At 42.2% G+C, this 26608-nt stretch overlaps 1 protein-coding gene across 1 annotated transcript in view; it reads right to left on the reverse strand.

Moving 5' to 3' along the window:
• LOC125116209 (SHC-transforming protein 3-like) overlaps positions 1–26608 on the reverse strand; it is a 53265-nt gene that overhangs the window by 3218 nt on the left and 23439 nt on the right. Inside the window, exons 6-9 of the mRNA XM_047761225.1 lie at positions 24612–24738; positions 7627–7777; positions 6268–6367; positions 1464–1622 (exon numbers count right to left, since the gene is read on the reverse strand). Of these exons, the coding sequence (XP_047617181.1) occupies positions 1464–1622; positions 6268–6367; positions 7627–7777; positions 24612–24738 (537 nt within the window). The remainder of the gene's footprint in view (positions 1–1463; positions 1623–6267; positions 6368–7626; positions 7778–24611; positions 24739–26608) is intronic.

Below are 26608 nucleotides of genomic sequence, written 5' to 3' on the forward strand. Positions count from 1 at the left end.
CTTTCACTTTTGCCATCTCAGATCCCAGCCTAATCCAACTCTCCTCAGGCTCTGGAACCCAGGGTCACTGGTAAATTGACTAAATTAAACAGTGAAACTTGTCTGGCCATAAATACAACTATGAAACTAAGGTCGGGAGATATCATTATAGCTGGAGCACAGGCTTTGCATCTTGGGAAGTCGCTTCATAACTCTTGGGATATTTCCTCATTTTTTTTTTAAATGAAGAGATTGGATTAGATGATTCTACAGTTCTTCCGGCTGTGTGATTTCAGTGAGTCAGAATGGGAGTCTGGCCTCTGGAAATCAAAGTGGCTGAGGAGAAACAGACTTGTGTTGTCATGGTACAGCCTCCTCATGAAAGCACTCAAGCCTGTCCTCAACCGCATCCAATACCAAATGTGGACCCTGTGGTAAAGTTCCTGACTTTCTAAGATTCTCCTCTGTAAAATAGTAATAACGATAACACTCCCTACTTGTAGGACCACTGCAAAAGTTCAGTAAAATCATAAGCACCTAGACACATAGTGGACCCTCATTAGATACTAGTCTCCTCCCCCTCCCTCTTCAGCCTGTAAAACTCTCAAGGAATTTGAAAACGAAAGTGGGGACATAAAGCTGTTTGTGAGCTTGGGAAGCTCTTTTGAAATCCCTTAGCAATTTACACTTGCATTAATCAGTTCACAGATGATTTATTTGTCCCAATCCATATGACAGAAACCCATGGTACACATGGCACTCTAGCAGTTTGGGGTCATTCTTCTTATCTCATTTTCTTTTTCATCAGAGCTCTTGTAATACATGGTGGTTATTTAAACTCATGAGAGTAGGGACTTTGTCTCTTTTGTTTTCCTGTGTTTTGTGTTCCTGTATATCCCCAGGGAGTAGAATAGCATTTAACACGTGGTAGGTGTTCAATGGAGAGGGAGGGGACGAGAGAAAGAGAGAGAAAAGTGAGAGACAAACAAAATTATATATTACAATTGCCTCCTTATATGTTAGCCTGGCTCAACAGACTAAAAGTTGCGAAGACAGATGCCATGCCACGTCATCTTGGCATCCTTAGTAACTGATACAGTATTCGCCACACAGCATCCAGTTAATATCGAAGTGAATAAATAAATGGATGTATTTATTTATGTATACCAGTTGTCTCAATACATGTGCAGATCTTCAGGAGCAAAGTCAATTACCAAAAGGCAGGGGGATGTCACTTTGCCTCTGGACTGCAGCAAAGGCTGTAATCCCCAAGCAGAGGTTGGCCAAGTTCAAAGCCTTGAAAAGCCCCCTTGTAATCCAGGAAGGTACAGCTAATCAGCAACATTAATCCAAACCGCACTAGCAGAAAATTCAGTAATTGCACTGCAAGATTTCAAACAAAAGACAGTAAACGAACAAAACAAACAAACAAAAACTCAAAAGAGAGAGGAGAAAAATAAAAACAGTGGCAAATGGAAACGCACTCATGTCAAAGAGGTCTTTCCTTGGGCTGCTCTCTGCACTGCTGCCTGCAGCCGGCCCGGGCTGCAGCGGGATGCGCTGGGTGTTGACATAGGTGGGGGCTTCTCCTATTGGGGTCACATGCGATTTCCCTTCGGGCACGCTATAGACATCCAAGGACCCTGCAACAACAACAATAAAAGTCCTCTTTTCTCTTCTAAAGGTAATATTGTTTTTTTTATTTTTTTGTCTTTTTGCTTTTTCTAGGGCAGCTTCCCGCGTTCCCAGGCTAGGGGTCGAATCAGAGCTGTAGCCACCAGCCTACACCAGAGCCACAGCAATGTGGGATCCGAGCCGCGTCTGCAACCTACACCACAGCTCATGGCAACGCCAGATCCTTAACCCACTGAGCAAGGTCAGGGATCGAACCTGCAACCTCATGGTTCCTAGTTGGATTCTCTAACCACTGAGCCACCACAGGAACTCCCTAAAGGTAGTATTATTCATGTGTGAAGCTACTCAATATTTCACAGAGAAGTTCCTTTAGCCCATGGATAAAAAATCCTTGTAAAAGCCCATCCACTTCATCTCTGACCCTTTCATACCCTGTTGTGCTCCGGCTAGGATGCTCTCTGCCAGCCCATGGCGGAAAGAGGTGGGGCTTGTAGGGGGAGCAGAGGGGGCCAGGCCTACCGCAGAAGCTGCTTCCTCCTCCCAACCCCTTCACAAAAGGCCTGAGATCAAAACAACTGGGAAGAACAAGTCAATTTCAATTTCTTTATTTCTCTCAATTTCTTTCTTTGTTTTTTAAGTGTAGGTGAATGCTTGGTAAATTAACTCCATTAGAAATGCAATGTAGGAGTTCCAGCCATGGCTCAGTGGTTAACGAATCCGACTAGGAACCATGAGGTTGCAGGTTCAATCCCTGGCCTTGCTCAGTGGGTTAAGGACCCGGCGTTGCCGTGAGCTGTGGTGTAGGTTGCAGACGCGGCTCGGATCCTGCGTTGCTGTGGCTCTGGCGTAGGCTGGCAGCTACAGCTCCGAATTAGACCCCTAGCCTGGGAACCTCCATATGCCGCGGGAGCAGCCCAAGAAATGGCTAAAAGACAAAAATAAATAAATAAAATAAAATAAAAGGAGAAGATCAAAGAGTTCCCTGGTGGTTCAGCAGGTTAAGGATCTGGTGTTGTCACTGCTGTGGCATTGATCCCTGGCCCAGGAATTTCTACATACTGTGGGCAAGCCAAAAAAAAAAAAAAAAAGGAAGAAGAAGAAGATCAAAAGCCCAATGAATAAATTGCTGGCTGGCTAAGGCCCTTTCCCACTTCGGATGATGGAGGGTGCTAGGTTCAGGGCAAGGAGACACACACCATGGTGCTACCCAGAGTTCAGTTTCATTTAGTGGCAACAGCTGCTAAGAATTTGATAAGGGACATTCTTAGTTGTTCTCTGGGAGAGATATTTACTGCTTTCAAATAAGAAATTGAGGTTATTGAGAGTTATGAATCTTGAGTTCCAGGCCAAGAACTTGCTTAAGGTTCTTTTATGCCCTAGTGAATTTCTTACATTGTTTTTGATCTGGCCTAAATAACTTGTATTTTAAAAAGATACCAGGAGTTCCCATTCTAGTGCAGTGGTTAACGAATCCAACTAGGAACCATGAGGTTGCGCGTTCAATCCCTGCCCTTGCTCGGTGGGTTAAGGATCTGGCGTTGCCGTGAGCTGTGGTGCAGGTGGCAGACATGGCTTGGATCTGGCATTGCTGTGGCTCTGGCGTAGGCCAGTGGCTACAGCTCCAATTCGACCCCTTGCCTGGGAACCTCCATATGCTGCAGGAGGGGCCCTAGAAAAGGCAAAAAGACAAAAAAAAAAAGACCTCATTTTCAAATAAACCTGATGAATTTTTCAACAGAGTAAACACAGCAGTAATGTGTCTCCTTTAGCCCTTATCAATTATTATATATGTACACAATTGTATAATATTTTTTAAATGTATATAAAGCAAAGATGAAAACTGTAAAAAAGTCCCTCTGGCAAAGTTATAACTTTAATTTGCTATTTCCATTCTAGTCTGAAGTAGAGACATGGTGTATTAACTGGGCCTTATGGTTTACTGACTGAGCCAGCGTGTACGGGCCAGCTTTCAGCTAGGACAGGCGAGACATAAAATTGTCTCACGAGGGGGAGGATTTTGTAAATATATTGTCATTCACTCACCCACACCAATGGCAATAATGAAAGGAAGAGCCTTCATATTAAACCAATAAATGGTTAAACTTATATACCTAGAAGCGTAAAGTGGATCTTAATTCATTTGTCACTCCGTCTCCTTCAGGCCTCATAAGGTTAGTAGCCAGGACCCCAGAGGTACTGAAAGTTAGGGAAATGTTTGAGGCAGGAAAAAGTTTTAAAGGTTTAAAAGAAACCTTTAAAATACATATATACATACATATATATACATATATATATATATATATATATATATATATATAGTCAAAGGGGAAGGGAAGAGAGTGGGATAGACTGGGATTTTGGAACTAGTAGATGCAAACCCTTATATTTAGAATGGATAAGCAGGAGTTCCCGTCATGGCTCAGTGGAAACGAATCTGACTAGCATCCATGAGGATGCAGGTTCAATCCCTGGCCCCACTCAGTAGGTTAAGGAACCGGCATTGCTGTGAGCTGTGGTGTAGATCGCAGACGTGGCTCGGATCTGGCGGTGCTCTGGCTGTGGTGCAGGCCAGCAGCTACAGCTCCTATTCAGCCCCTAGCCTAGGAACCTCCATACGCCTTGGGTGTGGCCCTAAAAAAAATAAAAAGATTTTAAAAAATTTTTTTCTAATTTAAAAATAGAATGGATAAGAAATGGGGTCCTGCTGTATAGCGCAGGGAACTATATCTAACCACTTGTAATAGAACATGATGGAAGATAATATGAGAAGAAGAATGTATAGATATGTATGACTGGGCCACTTTGCTGTACAGTAGAAATTGACAGAACATTGTAAATCAACTAAAATTTAAAAATTAAAAAAATACGTATATACATACATGTCGCGAGACATGTTTCTACAGTATTTTCTTAGCCTCTTTGCTGAAAACTCTATCTTGTCCTGCTTTACTTTACCCCATCTTCCTGCTTGAAAAAGTCACAGAGCTGGTAAATGACTTAAGCTTAAGAACAAAGACCTGAAGGCATAAGTTATTCATATGTTCAGCTGAATGAGGGCATAAGGCGTTGGTCTAGGCACTCAGATGCACAGCACAGATTGGCACACCGTTTGCACAGCATGGTATGTCCCCTTAAGAATAAGAGAAAGAGGAACCTCATGGCCCCAAGTGGTTTATGAAGGGTCTTTGGCAGAATATGCATTAGCAAAGAGAACCAAGTTGCAAACCTAGGCACACCAGGAAGCACAGTGAGGATTCTCTAGATGCTGTGCATAGATAGCTAACACCAAGCTTCCTCAAATGCTAATGATTGTTAAATGCCTGAAGATCAGAGTAAAAGCTTAACCATCTACCAGCTATGTGACTTTTTTAAAATAATAATAAAAAAAACTATATTCTGCACCTATAGCCGGCTCCTCACTTGACGTCATCCCAAAGAGCACAATAAAAGCAGTGTGGTTTCTTGAGGCGGCGCTCTTGGTCCCGGAGACCTTGAGTCCCCGGGTTCCCACCTTTAATTAAGACAAAGGTCTCTGTGTCTTGTTTTATGTTAACTTCTTCCTTAAGTTTCACAGCACCCGTTCTTCAGCCCTCACCTGCTGCACTGGTCTTGGCACATACACACACATATATGTATGTATAGAAATAACTGTCTAGAGAATAGAGACTTAATGTTAGAACTCAAGTTTAAACTCAACAGTCCTGGGAGTTCCCGTCGTGGCGCAGTGGTTCACGAATCCGACGAGGAACCATGAGGTTGCGGGTTCGGTCCCTTCCCTTGCTCAGTGGGTTAAGGATCCGGCGTTGCCGTGAGCTGGGGTGTAGGTTGCAGACGCGGCTCGGATCCAGCGTTGCTGTGGCTCTGGCATAGGCTGGTGGCTACAGCTCCGATTCGACCCCTAGCCTGGGAACCTCCATATGCCGCAGGAGCGGCCCAAGAAATAGCAAAAAGACCAAAAAAAAAATAAAAAAATAAAAATAAAAATAAATAAATAAATAAATAAACTCAACAGTCCTTAACTGGTCTTATCTGAATTCTTTTGAATGTGGGATGCAGGTACACATGCTAATAAGTTTGACAAGAGGTAGAACTGTCCTCTAAAAGGACCCAGCCCCTGTGAGGGACTTGTATCCCTCTAGTGCCATCTCTAAGAAGGGTCATTGTTGCTCCACTCTTCCTGAAGCTGACCCTGGATAGGTAAAGCGGGGGTGAGGCAAAGAAGGGAAAGCTTCAGGGCACTGTTAGGAGCCACTGAGGTTCAGCCCCACTGGGGAGCTGAGGGACAGCTTCCAACCCAGTTCCATTTGAAATGGGTGCGGGTGCCCCTAGGGAGGTGCATTCCTCTGCCCCGGGGTGAGCAAGCCCTCCTGCCAGAGAAAGGCCTAGGTGGAAAGTCCCAGTGCAGGAGAAGAGGAAGCTCCGGGCAGGGGGGCGGTGAGCTGGCCCTGGTGCCAGAGAAGCAATGCCTCGTGTGTGCCCTCGGACAGCCCCGACAGTCATTATTCTATTTCTACGATCTGGTCGAGAATCTGCAGCCCCACCCCCAGCAGGTATTTCCAGTGGGTCACTCTGCCGCTCCACAGGGAGGGAGATACCCACTAAGGAGCACATCATCTTTGCAAAGTATTTTTTTATATTTCTTACCCATCTCACCTTGCCTCTCGCCTTGCCTGACAGGTGTCTGCTGCCAGTCTTCGCCAAACGGGTCTCCCAAGTGTCTCCCCTGGTAGTAAGTTTGCTCTTTTCCTGCAAACTATAGGCATATGTAAATACACAAAGAAAAAAAAATCATCCTCTTCTTATTTCTCCACCTTTCAAAGCCATAATACATAATGCATAAAAGGACTTCAATGGCCAATGGATGGCCTCCCTATTACAATTTCCCCTCCCAGCCTCACGACCGACATTAATATCTGGGAAATAAGTTTGTCGGGGTGTGAGAAAGAGGCTGCATCTCATCAAAACTACAAATGCCCCCCCGGTTTTCACGACCCTCCGCATCCCTTCCCTAAGGGTAACCATAAATTGAGCTTTTCCACAAGCAGCCACATTGCTCGACATGTCCTAAAACAGAGTTCAGTTAGAGATTTTCCGTGTGTGAGGACATACTTTCCACCAGATATACACCTATAATAACCACTCAGGCCTAGGCAAGTACATGATTCCTTCTCAGTTAGAGCTATTGACACTTGGTTTCAATGTTATTTTTCTACTTTTACAGGTGTTACTGTCATTCACACAAAATTCCCTCTAACGAAGAGAGGCCACAGAGGTAGCACAACTCTTGAACGTTAGCACCTTACTAGAATTTTGATTTGGAGGGAAAAACCAAGAAAATGAGTAACACGAAAAACTCAAAAGTTTTTTTTTTTTCCTCCTCTTAAAGGCTTCCATCCACTCTCTTCACAGAGAACCCAAAGCACCTCAGGACTTTTAAAAGTCTTGAGTTTGTGGTTGCCAAGGGGGAAGGGGAGAGAGTGGGATGGACTGAGAATTTAAGGTTAATAGATGCAAACTATTACCTTTGGAATGGATAAGCAATGAGGTCCTGCTGTATAGCACTGGGAACTATGACTAGTCACTTATGATGGAGCAGGATAATGTGACAAAAAAGAATGTATACATGTATGTGTGACTGGGTCACCACGCTGTACAGTAGAAAATGGACAGATTTTTTTTTAATAAAAATCATTAAAGGAAAAAAACTAAATAAAAGTCTTGAATTCTCTTTTTTCCTCATTACATTCACAGTATAATGGGATGGGTCCTGGGATGAAGAGGGAACTCCCAGGCTTGTATCTCAGGAATCACAATAAAGCTCCAAGGCATTTGACTAAGGCTTGGGATGGTCAAACACAAGCCTCTTCTACTTGCCGGCTTTGTGAAATTCAAGGAGAAAAATCCTGTAAATCATTCTATTTGGAAAGAACACCAGCCTAAAAGTAAAGGGGAAGAAAGCAAAGGGAGCTATTTTCCTTAGCCATCGCCCAGAGAAAAAAGTGTAAGACTCACCTGCGCTGTGTCAGGCCCATGGGATCTGGCTTTCAGTCGAGCATCGACAAATCCCCCTGGAGGAGGTGTCTTGCTTGGAACGCTGTTGTAGTACGGGTGGTCTGAGCCATCGCCCTCCTCTTCAGTCCAGGGCTCATCTAGACTCTGCATTCTGTTAAAAGATGATTTTCAAGGACTTTAGCCAAAAGTTGAGCTTGCCATCAAAATGAAAAAAAAAAAAATCGTAGCTAGGACCGGTCACCCCAGAAAGCAGTTTAGTTACTACGCCTTCAACCGTCTATGTCTCAGGCATAAATGAAAAGCAGATGAGGGGTTTGGCCAAATATCCCTGCCTTATTCACAGTTCCACTCTTTAGAAAATCCCAGTCGGAGTTCCCATCGTGGCGCAGTGGTTCACGAATCCGACTAGGAACCATGAGGTTGCGGGTTCGGTCCCTGCCCTTGCTCAGTGGGTTAACGATCCGGTGTTGCCGTGAGCTGTGGTGTAGGTCGCAGACGCGGCTCGGATCCAGCGTTGCTGTGGCTCTGGCGTAGGCCGGTGGCTACAGCTCCAATTCTACCCCTAGCCTGGGAACCTCCATATGCCGCGGGAGCGGCCCAATAAATAGCAAAAAGACAAAATAAATAAATAAATAAATAAATAGAAAATCCCAGTCATATTTGAAACAAGGAAGAACTTGTTTTTAAAAAGTACATTGAGAAAAGACATACATGATATGTAAGGATAACCAGTTAGTCAAGGTACAGACACACATTTTAGTATACCATGAAATTTACCTAGAACAAAATTGACTTTAAAATGGAGATAAATGACATCAGAGAAAATGGTAGAACAAGGAGCTCTGAATATTCTCTTCTCTATAATAACCACAAGAACACTAGCAAAAAAATTTTTTTCATAATCAACATTTTCAGACCTCTGGAAATAAACCAGAAGCTTATAGCAACCTAGAGAGTGTTTAATAAACAAGCAAACACAAACAGCTGTCAGAACAACAACTTTGTTCTGTTTTAACTTGCTCTATTGCTGTCTCCACGATCGCCTTAAAACCCAAAATCCCACAGTCCCAGGGAAAATCAGCAGCCTGATAGCCATGGGAGGGGGCAAAATTGTGTTGAGGCTCCTTCAAAGCTCTATTCCCAGAGAACTGTCATTATGACTTGTTTGGTCATTCTCTAGAAGAATCCACTCCTAAAGCTGTCTTTATTTGACCTGATTCAGAGCTTTTCCAAGGAAAACAGCTTCTTCACCAGGGTTATTTGTCAGAAAAAATTAGAGGAAATTGTTTAACATTGCTACTCCCTGAAACAGTGGATTACATTTAGGGTAAAGAGTAAGCTCATTAAAACCTTAAAAGAAAAAGTGAGGGAGTTCCCATCGTGGCTCAGTGGTTAACGAATCCAACTAGGAACCATGAGGTTGCAGGTTCGATCCCTGGTCTCACTCAGTGGGTTGAGGATCCGACACTGCCATGAGCTACGGGGTAGTTCACAGACGCAACTCGGATCGGGCATTGCTGTGGCAGTGGTGTAGGCCAGCGGCTACAGCTCCAATTAGACCCCTAGCCTGGGAACCTCCACATGTCGAGGGTGCAGCCCTCGAAAGACAAAAAGACAAAAATATACATATATATGAGCCATGCAAAGAAACAAAAAAATTTGGCTAATACACAAGAAAAAAAAAGCAATCAATAGAAACTGTCAGAGTTCCCATTGTGGCTCAGTGGTTAACGAATCCGACTAAGAACCATGAGGTTTCGGACTCGATCCCTGGCCTTGCCCAGTGGGTTAAGGATCTGGTGTTGCCATGAGCCGTGGTGTAGGTCGCAGACGCGGCTCTGATCCTGCGTTGCTGTGGCTCTGGTGTAGGCCGGTGGCTACAGCTCTGATTCGACCCCTAGCCTGGGAACCTCCATATGCCACAGAAGCAGCCCAAGAAATGGCAAAAAAAAAAAAAAAAAAATAGAAACAGTCCCTGAGGAAACTCAGGTTTTGGACTCACTAGATGAAGACTTTAAATTAGCTACTTTAAATATGTTTTGAGAACTAAGGGAAACAAAAAATCAAACATTGACAATGTTCTCATCAAATGGGATATATCAATGATATTCACACCTAGATACCTCACAATCAAACTGATTCCAACCAAAATTAAAGAATGATGAAGCAGCAAGAGAGAAGCAGCTCATCATGGACAAGTGACCCTCAATAATACTAACAGTTGATTTCTTATCAGAACCAATGAAGACCAGAAGGGCAGTGGGATGGCACATTCCAAGCACTGAAGGAAAAATACTGTCTACCAAGAACTCTAATCAGGCATGTCCTGTTTTATTGTGCTTCACTTTACACAGACCTTACAATTTGCATTTTTTCACAAATTGAAGGTTTATAGCAGCTCTGCATTGAGCAAGTCTATCAGTGCCATTTTTCCTATAGCATTTCCTCCCTTCATGTCTCTGTGTCACATTTTGGTAATTTTCATGCTATTTCAAACTTTTTCATTATTGTCATATTTGTTATAGTGCTCTGTGATCATTGATCTCTGAGGTTACTATTGTAATTGTTTTGGGGTGCCACAAACTGCATCCATGTAAGATGGCAATTTTTTTTTGTCTTTTGTCCTTTTAGGGTTGCACTAGTGGTATATGGAAGTTCCCAGGCTAGGGGTCAAATCAGATCTGCAGCCGCCGGCCTACACCACAGCCACAGCAAGGCCAGATCCAAGCCGCATCTGCGACCTACACCACAGCTCATGGCAACACCGGATCCTTAACCCACTGAGCAAGGCCAGGGATCGAACCCGCAACCTTATGGCTCCTAGTCGGATTCATTTCCACTGAACCACGACAGGAACTCCTAAGATGGCAAACTTAATGTGTGTGTTCTGACTGCTCCACTGACTGACTGTTCCCCCATCTTTATCCCTCTTCTTTGGCCTCCCTATTCCCCAAGACACAACAATATTGAAATTAGACCATTAATAAGCCTACTATGACCTCTAAGTGTTCAAGAGAAAGGAAAAGTCATACGTCTCTCACTTTAAAAGAAAAGCTAGAAATGATTAGGCTCAGTGAGGAACGCATGTCAAAAGCTGAGACAGGCCAAAAGATAGGCCTCTTGTGTCAAAGAGTTAGCCAAATTACGAATGCAAAGGAAACATTCTTGAACGAAATTAAAGTGAATGTATGAATGATATGCCACTGAACATATGAATGAATTAAAAAAAAGTGAATCTGCCTTATTGCTGATATGGAGAAAGTTTTTGGTCTGGATAGAAGATAAAACCAGCCACAACATGACCTTAAGCTAAAGCCTAATCCTGAGCAAGACTCTAACTCTCTTAACTCTATGCGGGCTGAGAGATGAGGAAGCTGTAGAAGAAAAGCTTGACTCTAGCAGAGGTTGGTTCACGAGGCTAAAGAAAAGAAGCCATTTCCATAATGGCACAGTGCAAGGTGAAGCAGCAAATGCTAAAGCAGAAGCTACGGCAAGCTAACCGGAATACCTAGCTAAGATAATTAATGAAGGTGCCTACACTAAATAACAAATTTTTGGTGTAGATAAAACAGCCTTGTATTGGAAGAAGATGCCAAGTCAATGCCTGTCTTCAAAACTTCAAAAGATAGACTGACTCTCTCGTTGGGGGCTAACGCAGCCAGTGACTTTAAGTTGAAGCCAATGCTCATTGACCATTCTGAAAATCCTAGGGCCCTTAAGAATTATGCTAAACCAGAGTTCCTGTCGTGGCTCAGCAGTAACAAACCCGACTAGTACCCATGAGGATGCAGGTTCGATCCCTGGGTTAAGGATCTGGTGTTGCCGTGAGCTGTGGTGTAGGTTGCAGATGCAGCTTGGATTACCCCATTGTTGTGACTGTGCTGTAGGCTGGCAGCTACAGCTCTGGTTCGACCCCTAGCCTGGGAACTTCCATGTGCTGAAGGTGTGGCCTTACAAAGACAAAAATAATAATAATAATAATAACAATAATAATAATGCTAAACATACTCTGCCTATTCTTTATAATTGGAATAATAAAGCTGAATGACAACCCATCAGTTTACAGCATGATTTACTGAATATTTTAGGCCCGCTGTTGAGACCCACAGTTCAGAAAAACATAGACTCTTTTCAAAATATTACTGCTGGTTGATAATGCCCCTGGTCACCCAAGAGCTCTGATAGAGATGTCCGTGAAATTAATGTTGTTTTCATGCTTGTTAACACAACATCCATTCTACAGCCCATGGATCAAGGAGTAATTTCCATTTCAAGTCTTATTATTTAAGAAACACATTGCATAAGCTGTAGTTGTCATAGATAGGGGTTCTTCTAACTGATCTGGGCAAAGTCAACTGAAAGCCCTCTGGAAAGGACGGACCATTCTAGATGCCATAAGAACATGTGTGACTCATGGAAACAGGTAAAATTATCAATAGTAACAGGAGTTTGGAAGAATTTAATCCCAAACCTCATGGATGACTTTGAGGGGTTCAAGACTTCAGAGGAGGAAGTAACTGCAGACATGGTGACAATAGCAAAAGAACTAGAATTAGAAGTGGAACTTGAAAATGTGACTGAATTGCTGCAGTTTTATGACACAAATTTAATGAATGAAGAGCTGTGTCTTGGGATGAGCAAAGAAAGTGGTTTCTGGTTTGTTTGTTTGTTTTTGTCTTTTCTGGGGCCGCATCTACAGCATATGGAGGTTCCCAGGCTAGGGGTCGAATCGGAGCTGTAGCCTCTGGCCTATGCCACAGCCACAGCCACGCCAGATCTGAGCCGAGTCTGCAAACTACCCCATAGCTCACGGCAATTCCGGATCCTTATCCCACTGAGTGAGGCCAGAGATCAAACCCACAACCTCATGGTTCCTAGTTGGATTCGTTAACCACTGAGCCATGACTGGAACTCCAGAGAGTGTTTTCTTGACATGGAATCTACTCCTGGTGAAGATGCTGTGAAAACTGTTGAACAATAACAAAGGGTTAGAATGTTCCATATACCTAGTTGATAAAGCAGAGTTTAAGAAGAGTGACTCCAATTTAGAAGGTAGTTCTATGAGGGAAATGCTTTCAAACTGCACTACATGATACAAAGAAATCATTCATGAAAGGAAGAATCAAAGAATGAGGCAAAATTCATTGTTGTCTTGTTTGAAGCATTTGTCACAGCCACCCCAACACTCAGCAACCATCGTCCCTGACCGGTCAACACCATCAACCCTGAGGCAAGATCCCCTACCAGTAAAAAGATTAAACTAGCCCAGATGATGACTAGCAATTTTTAGAAGCAAAGCATTTTTAATTAAGGAATGTACAATATTTTTTAAGCCATAATGCTATTGCACACTTAATAGACTACAGTACAGTATAAACATATCTTTTAAAGGCACTGGAAAAACCAAAAGAAATGTGTGACTTGCTTTATTGCGATACCCACTTTATTGCACTGGTCTGGAATCAAACCCTCAGTATCTCTGCAGTATGCCTGTATCCAGCAAAACTATTCTTCAAAATGAATCAAAAGTTAAGACAGCCGTGAGCTGTGGTGTAGGTTGCAGACGCGGCTCAGATCCTGCGTTGCTGTGGCTCTGGTGTAGGCTGAAGACTACAGCTCTGATTTGACCCCTAGCTTGGGAACCTCCATATGCCTCGGGAAGCGGCCCTGGAAAAGGCAAAAAGACAAAAAAAAAAAAGTTAAGACAATTCCAGATAAGTAGAAACCTAGAAAATTCATCACTAACAGATTTGCCCCACAAAAAATATTAAAGGAAGTACTTCTAGATAAAATAAAGGCCACTAGTTGCCATTGGGCTCAGTGGGTTAACAACCCAACGTGGTCTCTGTGGGGATTCCAGTTCGATCCCCGCCTCACTCAGTGGATTAAGGATCTGGTGATGCCACAGCTGTGGCGTAGGAGGCAAATGCAAATCAGACCTGGTGTTGCTGTGGCTGTGGTGTAGGCCGGCAGCTAAAACTCCAATTCAACCCCTAGCCTGGGAACTTCCATATGCTGCAGGTATGGCCTTTAAAAGAGCTAATTAATTAATTAAAAGCCTCTAGACAATAATTCCTGTCAACATGAAAAAATAGATAGTGGTAAAGTTAAATACATAGGTAAGTATAAAAGCCTATAAATGTAGGTTTTTTGGTTTTTGGGGGGGATTTTTTTGGATGTGCTCCAGCATGCAGAAGTTCTTGGGCCAGGGAATGAACCTGAACCACAGCAGTGACACTGCCAGATCCGTAACCACTAGCCCATCAGGGAATTCCTATCTCCTTTCTGAATTAAAAGACAACTGAATAAAGCAATAATTATAAACATATGTTGATGAGCACTCAATGTAGAAATATGGAATCTTTATGACATAACAGCACAACGGAGGATGGAGAAATGGAGCCACACAGGAGCAAAGTTTTTATATACTATTGAAATTAAGTTGGTGTTGTCTGAATTAAATTATTACAAATTAAGATGGTAATTGCAATTCTCAGGACAATCACTGAGAAAATAACTTTTAAAAGATAGTTTAAAAAAAGCAAAGTACTTAAAAAATTGACTCAAAATATTTATTTAACATGAAAGAAAGCAGTTATGGAGAAATAAAGGGACAAAAAAATGACATGACATGTAGAAAAAAATAGCAAAATAGCAGGTAAAAATCCTAATTTATCAGTAACTACATTAAGTATAAATACATTAAACACTGCAATTAAAAGGCAGAGATTAGCAGAATGGATTTTTTTTTTTGTCTTTTTGCCTTTTCTAGGGCCGCTCCTGCGGCATATGGAGGTTCCCAGGCTAGGGGTCTAATCAGAGCTGTAGCCACCAGCCTAAGCCAGAGCAACAGCAACACAGGATCCAAGCCACGTCTACGACCTACACCACAGCTCATGGCAACACCAGATCCTTAACCCATTCAGCAAGGCCAGGGATCGAACCCGAAACCTCATGGTTCCTAGTCAGATTCCTTAACCACTGAATCATGACGGGAACTCCTGGATTTTTTTTTTAATGATTTTTTTTTTTCCATTATAGCTGGTTTACAGTGTTCTATCAATTTTCTACTGTACAGCAAAGTGACCCAGTCACACATACACATAGACATTCCTTTTTCTCCCATTATCATGCTCCATCATAAGTGACTAGTCATAGTTCCCAGTGCTATACAGCAGGAACTCATTGCTTATCCATTCCAAAGGCAATAGTTTGCATCTATTAACCCCAAATTCCCAGTCCATCCCATTCCCTCCCTCTCCCCCTTGGCAACCACAAATCTGTTCTCCAAGTCTATGAGTATGTTCCTTTTCTGTAGAAAGGTTCGTTTGTGCCATATATTAAATTCCAGATATAAGTGATGCCATATGGTATTTATCTTTCTCTTTCTGACTTACTTCACTTGGTATGAGAGTTTCTAGTTCCATCCATGTTGCTGCAAATGGCATTATTTTGTTCTTTTTTATGACTGAGTAATATTCCATTGTGTATATACATACCACATCTTCTTAATCTAGGTTGGATTTTTTTTAATGATCTGACTATGCGTTTCCTACAATAGATTTTAGAGTTAAAGATAAAAATAGAGAGTTCTCATAGTGGCATAGTGGAAACAAAGCCAACTAGTATCCATGAGGATGTGGGTTCAACCCCTGGCTTTGCGCAGTGAGTTGGGGATCCAACATTGCTGTGAGCCCATGAGCTGTGGTGTGGGTTGCAGATGCGGCTCAGATTCCACGTTGCTGTGGCCATGGCAGAGGCTGGCAGCTGTAGCTCCAATTCAACCCCCATCTTGGGAATTTTCATATGCCACGAGTGCAGCCCTAAAAAGAGCAAAAAAAAAAAGATAAAAATAGATTGAAAGTAAAAAGATGTAAAAAGATATTGCATGCAAAGAGCAACCAAAAGAGAGCTGTGGTAGTTCTATCAGGCAAATAGACTTTAAGACAGAGAATTTTACTAGAGATAAAGAAATTTTATAATGATATATAAGAGCAACCCATCAAGAAGATGTAATAATTATAAGCCTTAATGTACCTCACTACAGACCCTAAAATATATGAAGCAAAATCTGGCGGAATCAAAGGGAGAAAGAGTATAATATTAATAGTTGAAGATATCAATGCACACTTTCAATAACAGATAGAACAAACAGAGAGGACTGGAAAATAGAAAATTGAACAACACTATATATCAACTAGACATAACAGACAGCTATAGAACACTCAAATCAGTAACAGGAGAATACAAATTTTTCTCAAGCGCACATGGGACATTCTCCAGGATAGACCTTATGCTAAGCCACAAAAAAAGATTCAAAAATTGTAAAGGATTGAAATCATACAATGTACGTTTTCAGGCCATAATGGAATCAAAGAAGAAATTAATATCAGAAAGGAATTTAGGAAATTTACATGTACGTAGAAATTAAACCACACATTCCTAAGTAACAAATGGATCAAAAAATAAATCACAGGGAAGTTAGAACAAACTTTCAAATGAATGAAAACAATAAAAAACATATTTATGGGATGAATATAAAGCAGTGCTTAGAGGGAAATTTTGACTGTAAATACTTATATGATAACAGTCAATCTCCAATCAATTACTTGACCTTCTACTTTAATAAACCAGAAAATAAGAGCCAACTAAACCCAAAGCAAGCAGAAGAGAGAAAATAATAAATATTAGAGTGGAAATAAAGTAGTTAGTAAAAAAAAATAGAGAAAAACAATGAAATCAAGAACTGGTTCTTAGAACAATTAACAAAATTGACAAATCTATAGCTAGAGTGACCAAGAAAAAAGAATGAAGACTCAACTTACCAAAATCAGGAAGAAATGAGGAAAAACTACTACCAACCATACAGGAAGTAAAAGGATTAGAAGAGAAACTATTAAAAATTATATACCAACAAATTAGATAACCTAGACAAAACGGGAAAAAATTCCTACAAAGACTCAAGCCACAAAGATTAACTCAAGAAGAAATAGAAAATCTGAATGGACCTGTAACAGATAAAGAAATTAAATTAGTAATCAAAATCTTGCATTCCAAGAAAAGCCCAGAATTATATGGCTTCCCGGTGAATTCTGTCTAACATCCAAAGGAGAATTTGCAGCAATTCTTCATAATTGTTCCAAAAAATAGAACAGGAGGGAAATTTCCAGACTCAGTCTATGTGGCCAGTATTAACCTGATACCAAAATCAGACAAAGACACCACAAGAAAAAAAAAAAAAACTGTAGACCCATATCTTATGAATATGAACAGGAAAATCCTCAACAAAATGCTAGCAAACCAAATCCAGCAACATACAAAAAGAATCATACACCATGACTAAGTGGGATTTCTCCCAGTAGTGCAAGTTTGGTTCAACATTTAAATGTCAGCTAATGTAATATATCATACCAATAGAATAAAAACAAATACCAAATAATCATCTCAATAGACACAGAAAAATCATTTGACAAAATCCAATGCTTTGCATGAAAAAAAAACACTCAAAAAATTTGAAATAGAAGAGCATTTTCTCAACCTAAAAAAGAGAGTCTATGACAAGCCCACAATTAATAACACAATTAATGGTGTGCATGTACTATTTGCATAGTACATGATTCGTATATAAAAAATACTAAGGAGCAGCTCCTGTTGTGGCTCAGAGGATTTCAAACCCAACTAGTATCCATGAGGATGCAGGTTGGATCCCTGGCCTTGCTCAGTGGGTTAAGGATCTGACATTGTAGTAAGCTGTGGTATAGATTGCAGACACAACTCAGTGCCATGCTGCTGTGGTTGTGATAGGCCAGCAGCTGAAGCTCCAAATTGACCCCTATCCTGGAAACTTCCATATGCCACAGGCGCAGCCCCCAAAAGACAAAACAAACAGAAAAAAAGCAAAATGCTAAGAATTACACACACACACACACACACACAAATGATTAGCACTAATAAAAGTATTCAGAAAGTGTGCAGGATACATAATCAATATACAAAAGTTAATTATATATGTTACCAATGGGAAAAAATTAACAATTCCATTCACTACAGTATTAAAAAGAATAAAGTATTGTTTTTCTGCTTTTTTTTTGGCTGTGCCTTCAGCTTGAAAAATTTCCCAAGCCAGGGATAAAACCCATGCCACAGCAGTGACCGAAGCCACATCAGTGACAATGTTGAATCTTTAACCCACTGAGCCACCAAGGAGTTCCCAAAATATTTATTCTTTTGGTAATAAAAGTTACCAAAACAAATGCAAGACTTATACACTGAAAATAACAAAACTTTATTGAAAGAAATTAAAGAAAATCTAAATAAGTGGAAAGGCTGTTCATGGATTGGAAGACTTAATATTGTTGATATGGAAGCACTCCTCAAATTGGTGTACATATTCAGTGTAATCCCTACAAAATGCCAATTGTCTTTTTTGTAAAAATAGATGAGCTAGGGGAGTTCCCCTTGTGGCGCAGCAGAAACGAATCCGACAAGGAACCGTGAGGTTGCAGGTTCGATCCCTGTCCTCGCTCAGTGGTTTAAGGATGCGGCATTGCCATGAGCTGTGGTGTAGGTCGCAGACTCAGCTCAGATCTGGCGCTGCTGTGGCTCTGGCATAGGCAGATTAGACCCCTAGCCTCGGAACCTCCATATGCTACAGGGTGCGGCCCTAAAAAGATCAAAAAAGAAAAAAAAAATGAGCTAGGCTAAAATTGATTTGACATTGCAAGGGGCCCAAAACAGTCAAAATAATCTTGACAAAGAATAGCATAGTTGGAATACTCATTCTTCCTGATTTCAAACTAACTATAAAGCTATATTATTCAAGACTATGCGGTACTGGCATAAGGACAGACATATAAATCAATGGAATGCAATTAAGACTCCATAAATAAGCCCACACATTTTTGGTCAATTGATTTCAACAAGGATGCCCAGACAATTCAATGTGTAAAAGAAGAGTCTTTTCAACAAATGGTGCTTGACAACGGGGCCGCCATTTGTGAAAAAATGAAGTTAGACCCTTACTTCACACCTTATACAAAAATTAACTCAAATGGATTAGAGACCTGAATGTAAGAGCTAAAACTTAGAAGTAAACATAGGTGTAAATCTTTTATGACTTTGGCTTAGGCAATGGTTTTGTACACGTGACACCAAAGGCAAAAGCAGTCAAAGAGAAAATAATTAATCAGACTTCATCAAAATTAAAAACCATTGTGCTTCAAAGGGCTTAATTAAGAAAATGCAAAGAAAACAAAAAAATGGGAGAAAATATTTGTTAATCATATATCCAAGAGGAGACTTGCATCCAGAATATATAAAGAACTTCTACAAGTCAATGACAAAAAGACAAATAACTCAATCTTAAAAATACACTAAAGATTTCAGCAGACGTTTCTCCAAAGATATACAAATAGTCAATAAGCACCTGAAAAGATGTCCAACATCATTTGTCATCGGGGAAGGGCACATACCTATCAGAATGGCTAAAATTAAAATGATAGACAATAACAAGTATTGGTGAAATTGGAACCCTCATCATATTTTGTTGGTGAAAATGTGAAATAGTACAGTCACTTCGGAAAACAGCTGGCTGTTTCTCAAAATTTCAACATAGAGTTACCGTATGACTGAGCAATTCCACTCCTAGTTATACACCCAAGAGTAATGAAACATCTGTTAATATAGGAATCTTCAGAGTAGCATTTTTCGTAAGAACTAAAAGGTGAAAACAGGATTTCCCATTGTGGTGCAGCAGAAACAAATCCGACCAGTATCCATGAGGATGTGGGTTCCATCCCTGGCCTCACTCATTGGGTTAAGGATCTGGTATTGCCATGAGCTGTGGTGTAGGGCACAGACACAGCTCAGATCTGGTGTTGCTGTGGCTGTGGCATAGGCCAGCAGCTGTAGCTCCCACTGGACTCCTAGCCTGGGAACTTCCATATGCCACCAGTGCAGCCCTAAAAAGCAAAATAAAATAAAAGGTGAAAACAACCCAAATGTCCATAAACTGATGAATAAACAAAAGATAACATGTGCATACAATGCAGTATTATTCAACCCTAAAAACGTCATAGTGATACATGCTACGCTATGGATTAGCCTTGAAAATATTCCAGTAAGTGAAAGTCAGGCACATCTTTTATGATTCCATTTATATAAAATGTCCAGAATTGGCAAATCAATGAAGACAGAAAGTGACAGTCTGGGGAGAGGGGGTTGAAAAATGGGGAACAACTGCTAATAAGTATGGGTTTTCTTTCTTGCGTGGTGAAAATGTTCTTGATTTAGACTACGGTGATAGCGAAATCTTTGACAATACTGAATACCACAGAACTGTGTGTGTATATATATATTTTTTTTTGGCTTTTTTTTTTTGGCTTTTTGCTATTTCTTTGGGCCGCTCCTGCGGCATATGGAGGTTCCCAGGCTAGGGGTCTAATCAGAGCTGTAGCCGCCGGCCTACGCCACAGCCACAGCAACGCAGGATCCGAGCCATGTCTGTAACCTACACCACAGCTCACGGCAACGCCGGATCATTAACCCACTGAGCAAGGGCAGGGACCGAACCCGCAACCTCATGGTTCCTAGTCGGATTCATAAACCACTGCGCCACGACGGGAACTCCTGCTTATTTTTTTAAGGGCCACACTCACAGCATGTGGCAGTTCCCAGGCTAGGGGTCAAATCGGAGCTGTAGTTGCCGGCCTACACCAGAGCCACAGCAACATGGGATCCGAGCCACATCTTCGACCTACACCACAGCTCGTGGCAATGCCAGAGCCCTGACCTACTGACGGGGATGGAAACCCCGTCCTCATGGATCTTAATCAGGTCCGATACCACTAAGCCACGACAGGTACTCCAGAACTATATACTTCAAAAGAGTAATTTTATTGTTTATGAATTATATATCAGTTTTAACAAATAATAAATGGAGTTTTAACTAATTTTTCATTGTCTTCTCTGGTTTTGTGTTGAAAATGACCTTGGATTTCTACAAGAAAGATCAGAGGAAAACTCTTCCAAGGAAAATAATACCACTCCAAAAACCTATTCATCTAAAAATACTTTTATGGAGTTCCGGTCGCGGCTCAGTGGTTAACGAATCCAACTAGGAACCATGAGGTTGCAGGTTCGATCCCTGGCCTTGCTCAGTGGGTTAAGGACCCGGCGTTGCCGTGAGCTGTGGTGTAGGTTGCAGACTCGGCTCAGATCCCGTGTTGCTGTGGCTGTGGTGTAGGCCAGCAGCCACAGCTGCGATTAGACCCTAGCCTGGGAACCTCCATATGCCTCGGATTCCGCCCTAAAAAAAAGACCAAAAAAAATAAAAAAATAAAAAATAAAAGTACTTTTATTTTCATTTTTGGCTGCCCCACAGCATATGGCGTTCCCAGTCCAGGGATCAGATCCGAGCCTCCATTGCAACGTAAGACACAGCTGTGGCAACACCAAATCCTTACCTCACTGTGCCTGCCCAGAGATCAACCCGATTCCATTATGCCATAGTGGGAACTCCAAAAGTAATATTTTTCATTTCCAGGTGGAGGTGGATGATGAATTCAGATCACAGAGTCTCTCCACCAATAATTCATACAATGGATAAAAAAAAAAAATCCACAAATAAGTAAAGCCATTCACTCATGAGCAGCAAGAGACAAAGGAAAGAAGAAGCCATGTGCCACCAGCATGAAACTAGAGATGCTAGAGCAGCTTAAGGAGGCCTAAGACTCCATGCTCCATTGCTCCAGGCTCACCTGTCCCAACTCTACTCCAAGAGACATGGGCAAAGAAGTGGACTGTACCAAGTTCTCATACATAGCTCACATTTCCCAATCTGAAGAGAAACGGCCTGAGCAAATGAGCAGAAAACCCAAGGAGAGCTCCTCATAGACAGAACCTCCTGCCTTGGGATCTCAGTATTTAGAAGGAAAATGAGCCAGTGTCCCCTGCATCCAGGGTCCCCAGGACAAGGCAAGGTGGGGAGGAGCAGGGGTAGCAGCTATAGGCAAAGTGGATTCTCTCATGGCCCAGGATGTCCCTCGCTGAGACAGGAGGTGGTGTGTCCCCACCTGCTCCCTCCATCGCACACCTGCTCAATGGACTCACAGGCAGCTTGTCAGACAAGGTGGGATGGATGTCAGGGAATGCAGGTCCCCTTGCTTCTGCTCTGCTTTAGAAATTTTATATTAGGAGTTCCTGTCGTGGTGCAGCGGAAACGAATCCGACTAGGAACCGTGAGGCTGAGGGTTCGATCCCTGGCCTCATTCAGCAGGTTAAGGATCTGGTGTTGCTGTGGCTATGGTGTAGGCCGGTGGCTACAGCTCCTATTAGACCTCTAGCCTGGGAACCTCCATGTACCATGCATGCAGCCATAAAAAGACAAAAAGAAAAGAAATTTTATATTAATATTTGCATTGGGGGTTGAACGTTTTCTCCGTAGATAAGCTCTCTCTACTTCATTTTCTTTCCCCAAAACTTCTTCAAACTTTTAAATATAGAAATATACACATGGCTTCATACCTTTAGTATATCAGGGAAGTATAGTAGTTCAATTGACTCCCCCCATCTCATTTTTGTACATATTATTTTAATAGTATTTATTTGACTTTATGCAATATTTTAAAAGGACCAAAAGGCATAATAATTGATATAAAAGACACCTACACATCCACCACTGAGATTAAATAAGTGTGACCATTTTGCTATATTTGATTCCTTTTTTAAAATGAAATAAAAATTGTCAAACTCTCTTTGGATGAATAAACATATGATATTAACAATAAAATGTTATGGGTAGAATCTAGATGGTGGGTATGCAGGTGTTCCCTGCAAAATTCTTTTTTTTTTTTTGTCTTTTCTAGGGCCGCACCTTCGGCATATGGAAGTTTCCAGGCTGGGGGTCTAATTGGAGCTGCAGCTGCCGGCCTACACCACAGCCACAGCATCGCGGGATCCGAGCCACGTCTGCAAACTACACCACAGCTCACGGCAACGCCAGGTTGTTAACCCACTGAGCAAGGCCAGGGATCGAACCGAGTCCACATGGATGTTAGTTGGGTTTGTTGACCACTGAGATACAACAGGAACTCCAGAGTATTAAAATTCTTTTTGTATATTGGAACATTTTTATTATAAAATTTTAAGAAGGAAATATACTCAACAGAAACAGTTAAAGCCCACCTCCTCCCCCTGTCACCCTCGGATACCCTAGAGTAGGTATGTAATATATATACATGTTTGTATACTCTTTATAAACCTGCATTTATCCATGAACTATATATACATTTATTTATGTGCTTCAAAAAATTTCCATAGGGAGTTCCCATTGTGGCTCAGCTGTAATGAACCCAACTAGTATCAATGAGGCTGCAGGTTCGATCCTTGGCCGAGCTCAGTGGGTAAAGGATCTCGCATTGTCGTGAGCTGTGTTGTGGTGTAGGTTGGCAGCTATAGCTCCTGTTTGACCCCTGGGCCGGGAACTTCCATTTGCCACAGGTGCGGCCCTAAAAAGCAAAAAAAATTTTAAGTAATAACAAATAAAGAATGTTTAAAGAAAAATTTTCCATAGGTGGTTCATATCCTTTTTCACTCCATTTACAGCGTTTTGAGATTCACTTCAGTAATACACATGCACTGACGAACTCCTTTTAATGACTATGTTTCATCACATATAAAATTTAAAATTTTGTTGACCCACTCTCCTGCCAAGTTCTATGAGGCCCCCAGCACTTTCTAACGCTAACTTTTTTTGCACACAGCTTGTCTGAGTTTGCAGAAGCCTCTATCAACTGAGAGAAAAAAGGGTCTTCACAGGTGCCTCCAGAATGAATGTCTTAAAAAGAAATTTTCCAGTGGATGAAGGGAAAAAAATGAAGTCTCGTTCAAGAAAGGTGAAGACTTCCGAAAGATGAAAAGTTGTCTTCACAATAATGAAGGTGGAGGTGGGCCCGGCCTTCTTAACTAAGTCCCAGAATTTAGATGCAGAGTTAGAAAAAATGTGAGAGGTAAATTCAAAAGAAATAAAATAAAGTTTTATTGACAGTGAACACATCATTGGAATAAAGGCTTTCAATAGGACAGATGACTGAATGACCAAAATACCCCATATTACTTTTTTTAATGCTCTATGTTACCCAGAATATTCTTATGTCTACAAAGAAACTCAACGGTAGACCCCGAACATTTTTTATAATTAACTAAATATCTCAATTTCTGTTTACATTTACTATTTCATTCAACACTTTAAAACAAACATGGAGTTCGCTGGTGGCTCAGTGGGTTAAGAATCCGGCATTGTCACTGCAGTGGCTCAGGTTGCTGCTGTGGCACGGGTTCAATCCTTGGCCCAGGAACTTCTGCATGCCATGGACAAAGCCAAAAAAAAAAAAAAAAAAAAAAAACGCCAAGCCACTACTATTCTTGTCTTTCAGAGAAAACTGCTGAGACCCAGACTGGTTAGAGAAACTGCCCAGGACCTCACAGGCCAGTCTGAAAGCTACAAAGGCCAGTAAAGCAGAACCTATGCTGGTCACCCCAAGCACAGGGCCTCACAGAGGAAGCCTCTAAAGCAGGACATTGGCTTTGTCCCCAATGACGAGAACAACACGACAGGTAGGACCCGTGGTGACACTGACCCAAGGAAGCAGCATAAGGAAACATCACATGCGTGCAGAAGAAACAGAACAGACTCATATCATAGTGTTTTTTGGTAACCTTGGCTACGGTCACTATAGTTTCAAAAAAATGTTTTCCTAAGCATTGGGCGCATCACCCATAATTCATCTTCCATCTGTCGGTCTCCTGAGCCACAGGCCGGCACTGGCCAGGTGTCTCCCAGCCCAAGAAGCCCTGTGACCAACTGTGTCTGTCCAGAGCACTTCTCAGGGAGGTGGTCTGTGGTTTTCTCCTTTTAAGTGTTGTTTAAGAGGAAAGATCAGAAAACGCAGACAGGCCCCTGTAAAGGGTGTCGCAGTGCTACTCACCGGTCATGGAGAGCGGGGATCTTAGAAGGACACTGCAGATACTGCTTAAACCGGAGCTCGAAGGCTTGTCCAATGGAGCCAATGACGTCCTGGGCCAGCCCGTCACAACACTCCAGAATATGACAAGCTGCGGGAGCAAGAGACACAGGCCCATTAGAGACAGACACTGAAGCTACCCAGGCACCGCCTTCCTGCCTGTGAAGCCCTATAGCCTAGGGAAGAAGCGAGGGACAAAGGGATGCAGAGGTGCCTTTCAGAACACGTCCTGGCAGCTTGGCCTGCTGCTTAATCTCTAGGGGCTGTACAGTTTCAACAGAGCATCCATTTCTTAATCACCTATTCTCACCAAAAGTAAAAGTTCTATTTATAAGTACATTTAAAATATTTTAAGGTCAACTTGATTGCTCTTCAAGTGTTTTAGAGTTGATAAAATATCGATTCAACAGGGAAACAGAATTTGGAAGGAAAACCTTAACACTGTAAAGAATCTGGCAGTAGCAAGAAATGTCTTTTTTTCTTTTTCTTTCTTTTCTTTTTTTTTTTTTTTGTCTTTTTAAGGCCGCACCCATGGCATATGGAGGCTCCCAGGCTAGGGGTCTAATCAGAGCTGTAGCCGTTGACCTATACCACAGCTCACAGCAACACCCGATCCTTAACCCACTGAGTGGGGCCAGGGATTGAACCTGCCGCCTCACAGATGCTAGTCAGATTTGTTTTTGCTGAGCCACTATGGGAACTCCTCTTTTCTTTCTTTTTTTTTTTTTTTTTAGGGCCTCACCTGGGGCATATGGAAGTTCTCAGGCTAGGGGTTAAATTGGAGCTGCAGCTGCCGACCTACACCACAGTCACAGCAACACCAGGTCTGAGTCACGTCTGCAACCTGCACTGAACCTCACAGCAACACTGGATCCTTAACCCACTGAGCAGGGCCAGGGATACTAGCTGGGTTCTTAACCCACTAAGCCACAGTGGGAACTCCTGATATTAGCATTTATTATCAACCCAGGTAAGCACAAAGCATACTGAGCAGCTGTGGAAGTTGTATGGCCGTTTGTTAACTGAGAGGAGGGGGGGTGTCTTTCCAGCCAATCAGGAAGACACCTGGCCCTCCTTCCTGGCCTGTTTCCAACCACACATGCCCCCTCCACCCCGATGCTCACCAGCATTGGCTCCAGCCAAGGTAACTGGCTGCCCAGAACTTTGGAAAACCAGAATAACAACTGAGGACAGCCCAGAATATAAAACAGTGCCCTGGGAGTTCCCGTCGAATCTGACTAGGAACCATGAGGTTGCGGGTCCGGTCCCTGCTCTTGCTCAGTGGGTTAACGATCCGGCGTTGCCGTGAGCTGTGGTGTAGGTTGCAGACGCGGCTCGGATCCCGCGTTGCTGTGGCTCTGGTGTAGGCCGGTGGCTATGGCTCCGATTCAACCCCTAGCCTGGGAACCTCCATATGCCGCGGGAGCGGCCCAAGAAATAGCAACAACAACAACAACAACAACAAAGACAAAAAGACAAAAATAAATAAATAAATAAATAAATAAAACAGTGCCCTAGCCTTTAACATAGTGAACAAAGAATAACGTTTCTGGGAGTTCCTGTCATGGCTCAGCAGAAAAAAAATCTGACTAGTATCCATGAGGACACAGGTTCGATCCCTGGCCTCCTCAGTGGGTTAAGGATATGGTGTTGCCATGAGGTGTGGTGTAGGTCAAAGGCATGGCTTGGATCTGGTGTTGCTGTGGCTGTGGCATAGGCCAGCAGCTACAGCTCTGATTCAACCCTAGCTTGGGAACTTCCATATGCGGCGGGCACAGCCCTTAAAAAAAAAACAAATACAAACAAACAAAAAAGAATGATGTTTCTGTAGGGGGGTCCATGTATCGATCCACGCCACCCCTTCATCTTCCACACAGCAGAGAACAGTGAGAGTAGAACTCTGGTATCTACTAGGGTGTGACAGAACCTGCAGGTGCAGAATTAAGCCACGACTCCAGCTC

Source organism: Phacochoerus africanus, chromosome 15 (genome assembly GCF_016906955.1).
Source record: "Phacochoerus africanus isolate WHEZ1 chromosome 15, ROS_Pafr_v1, whole genome shotgun sequence".
NCBI classification, from domain to species: domain Eukaryota; kingdom Metazoa; phylum Chordata; class Mammalia; order Artiodactyla; family Suidae; genus Phacochoerus; species Phacochoerus africanus.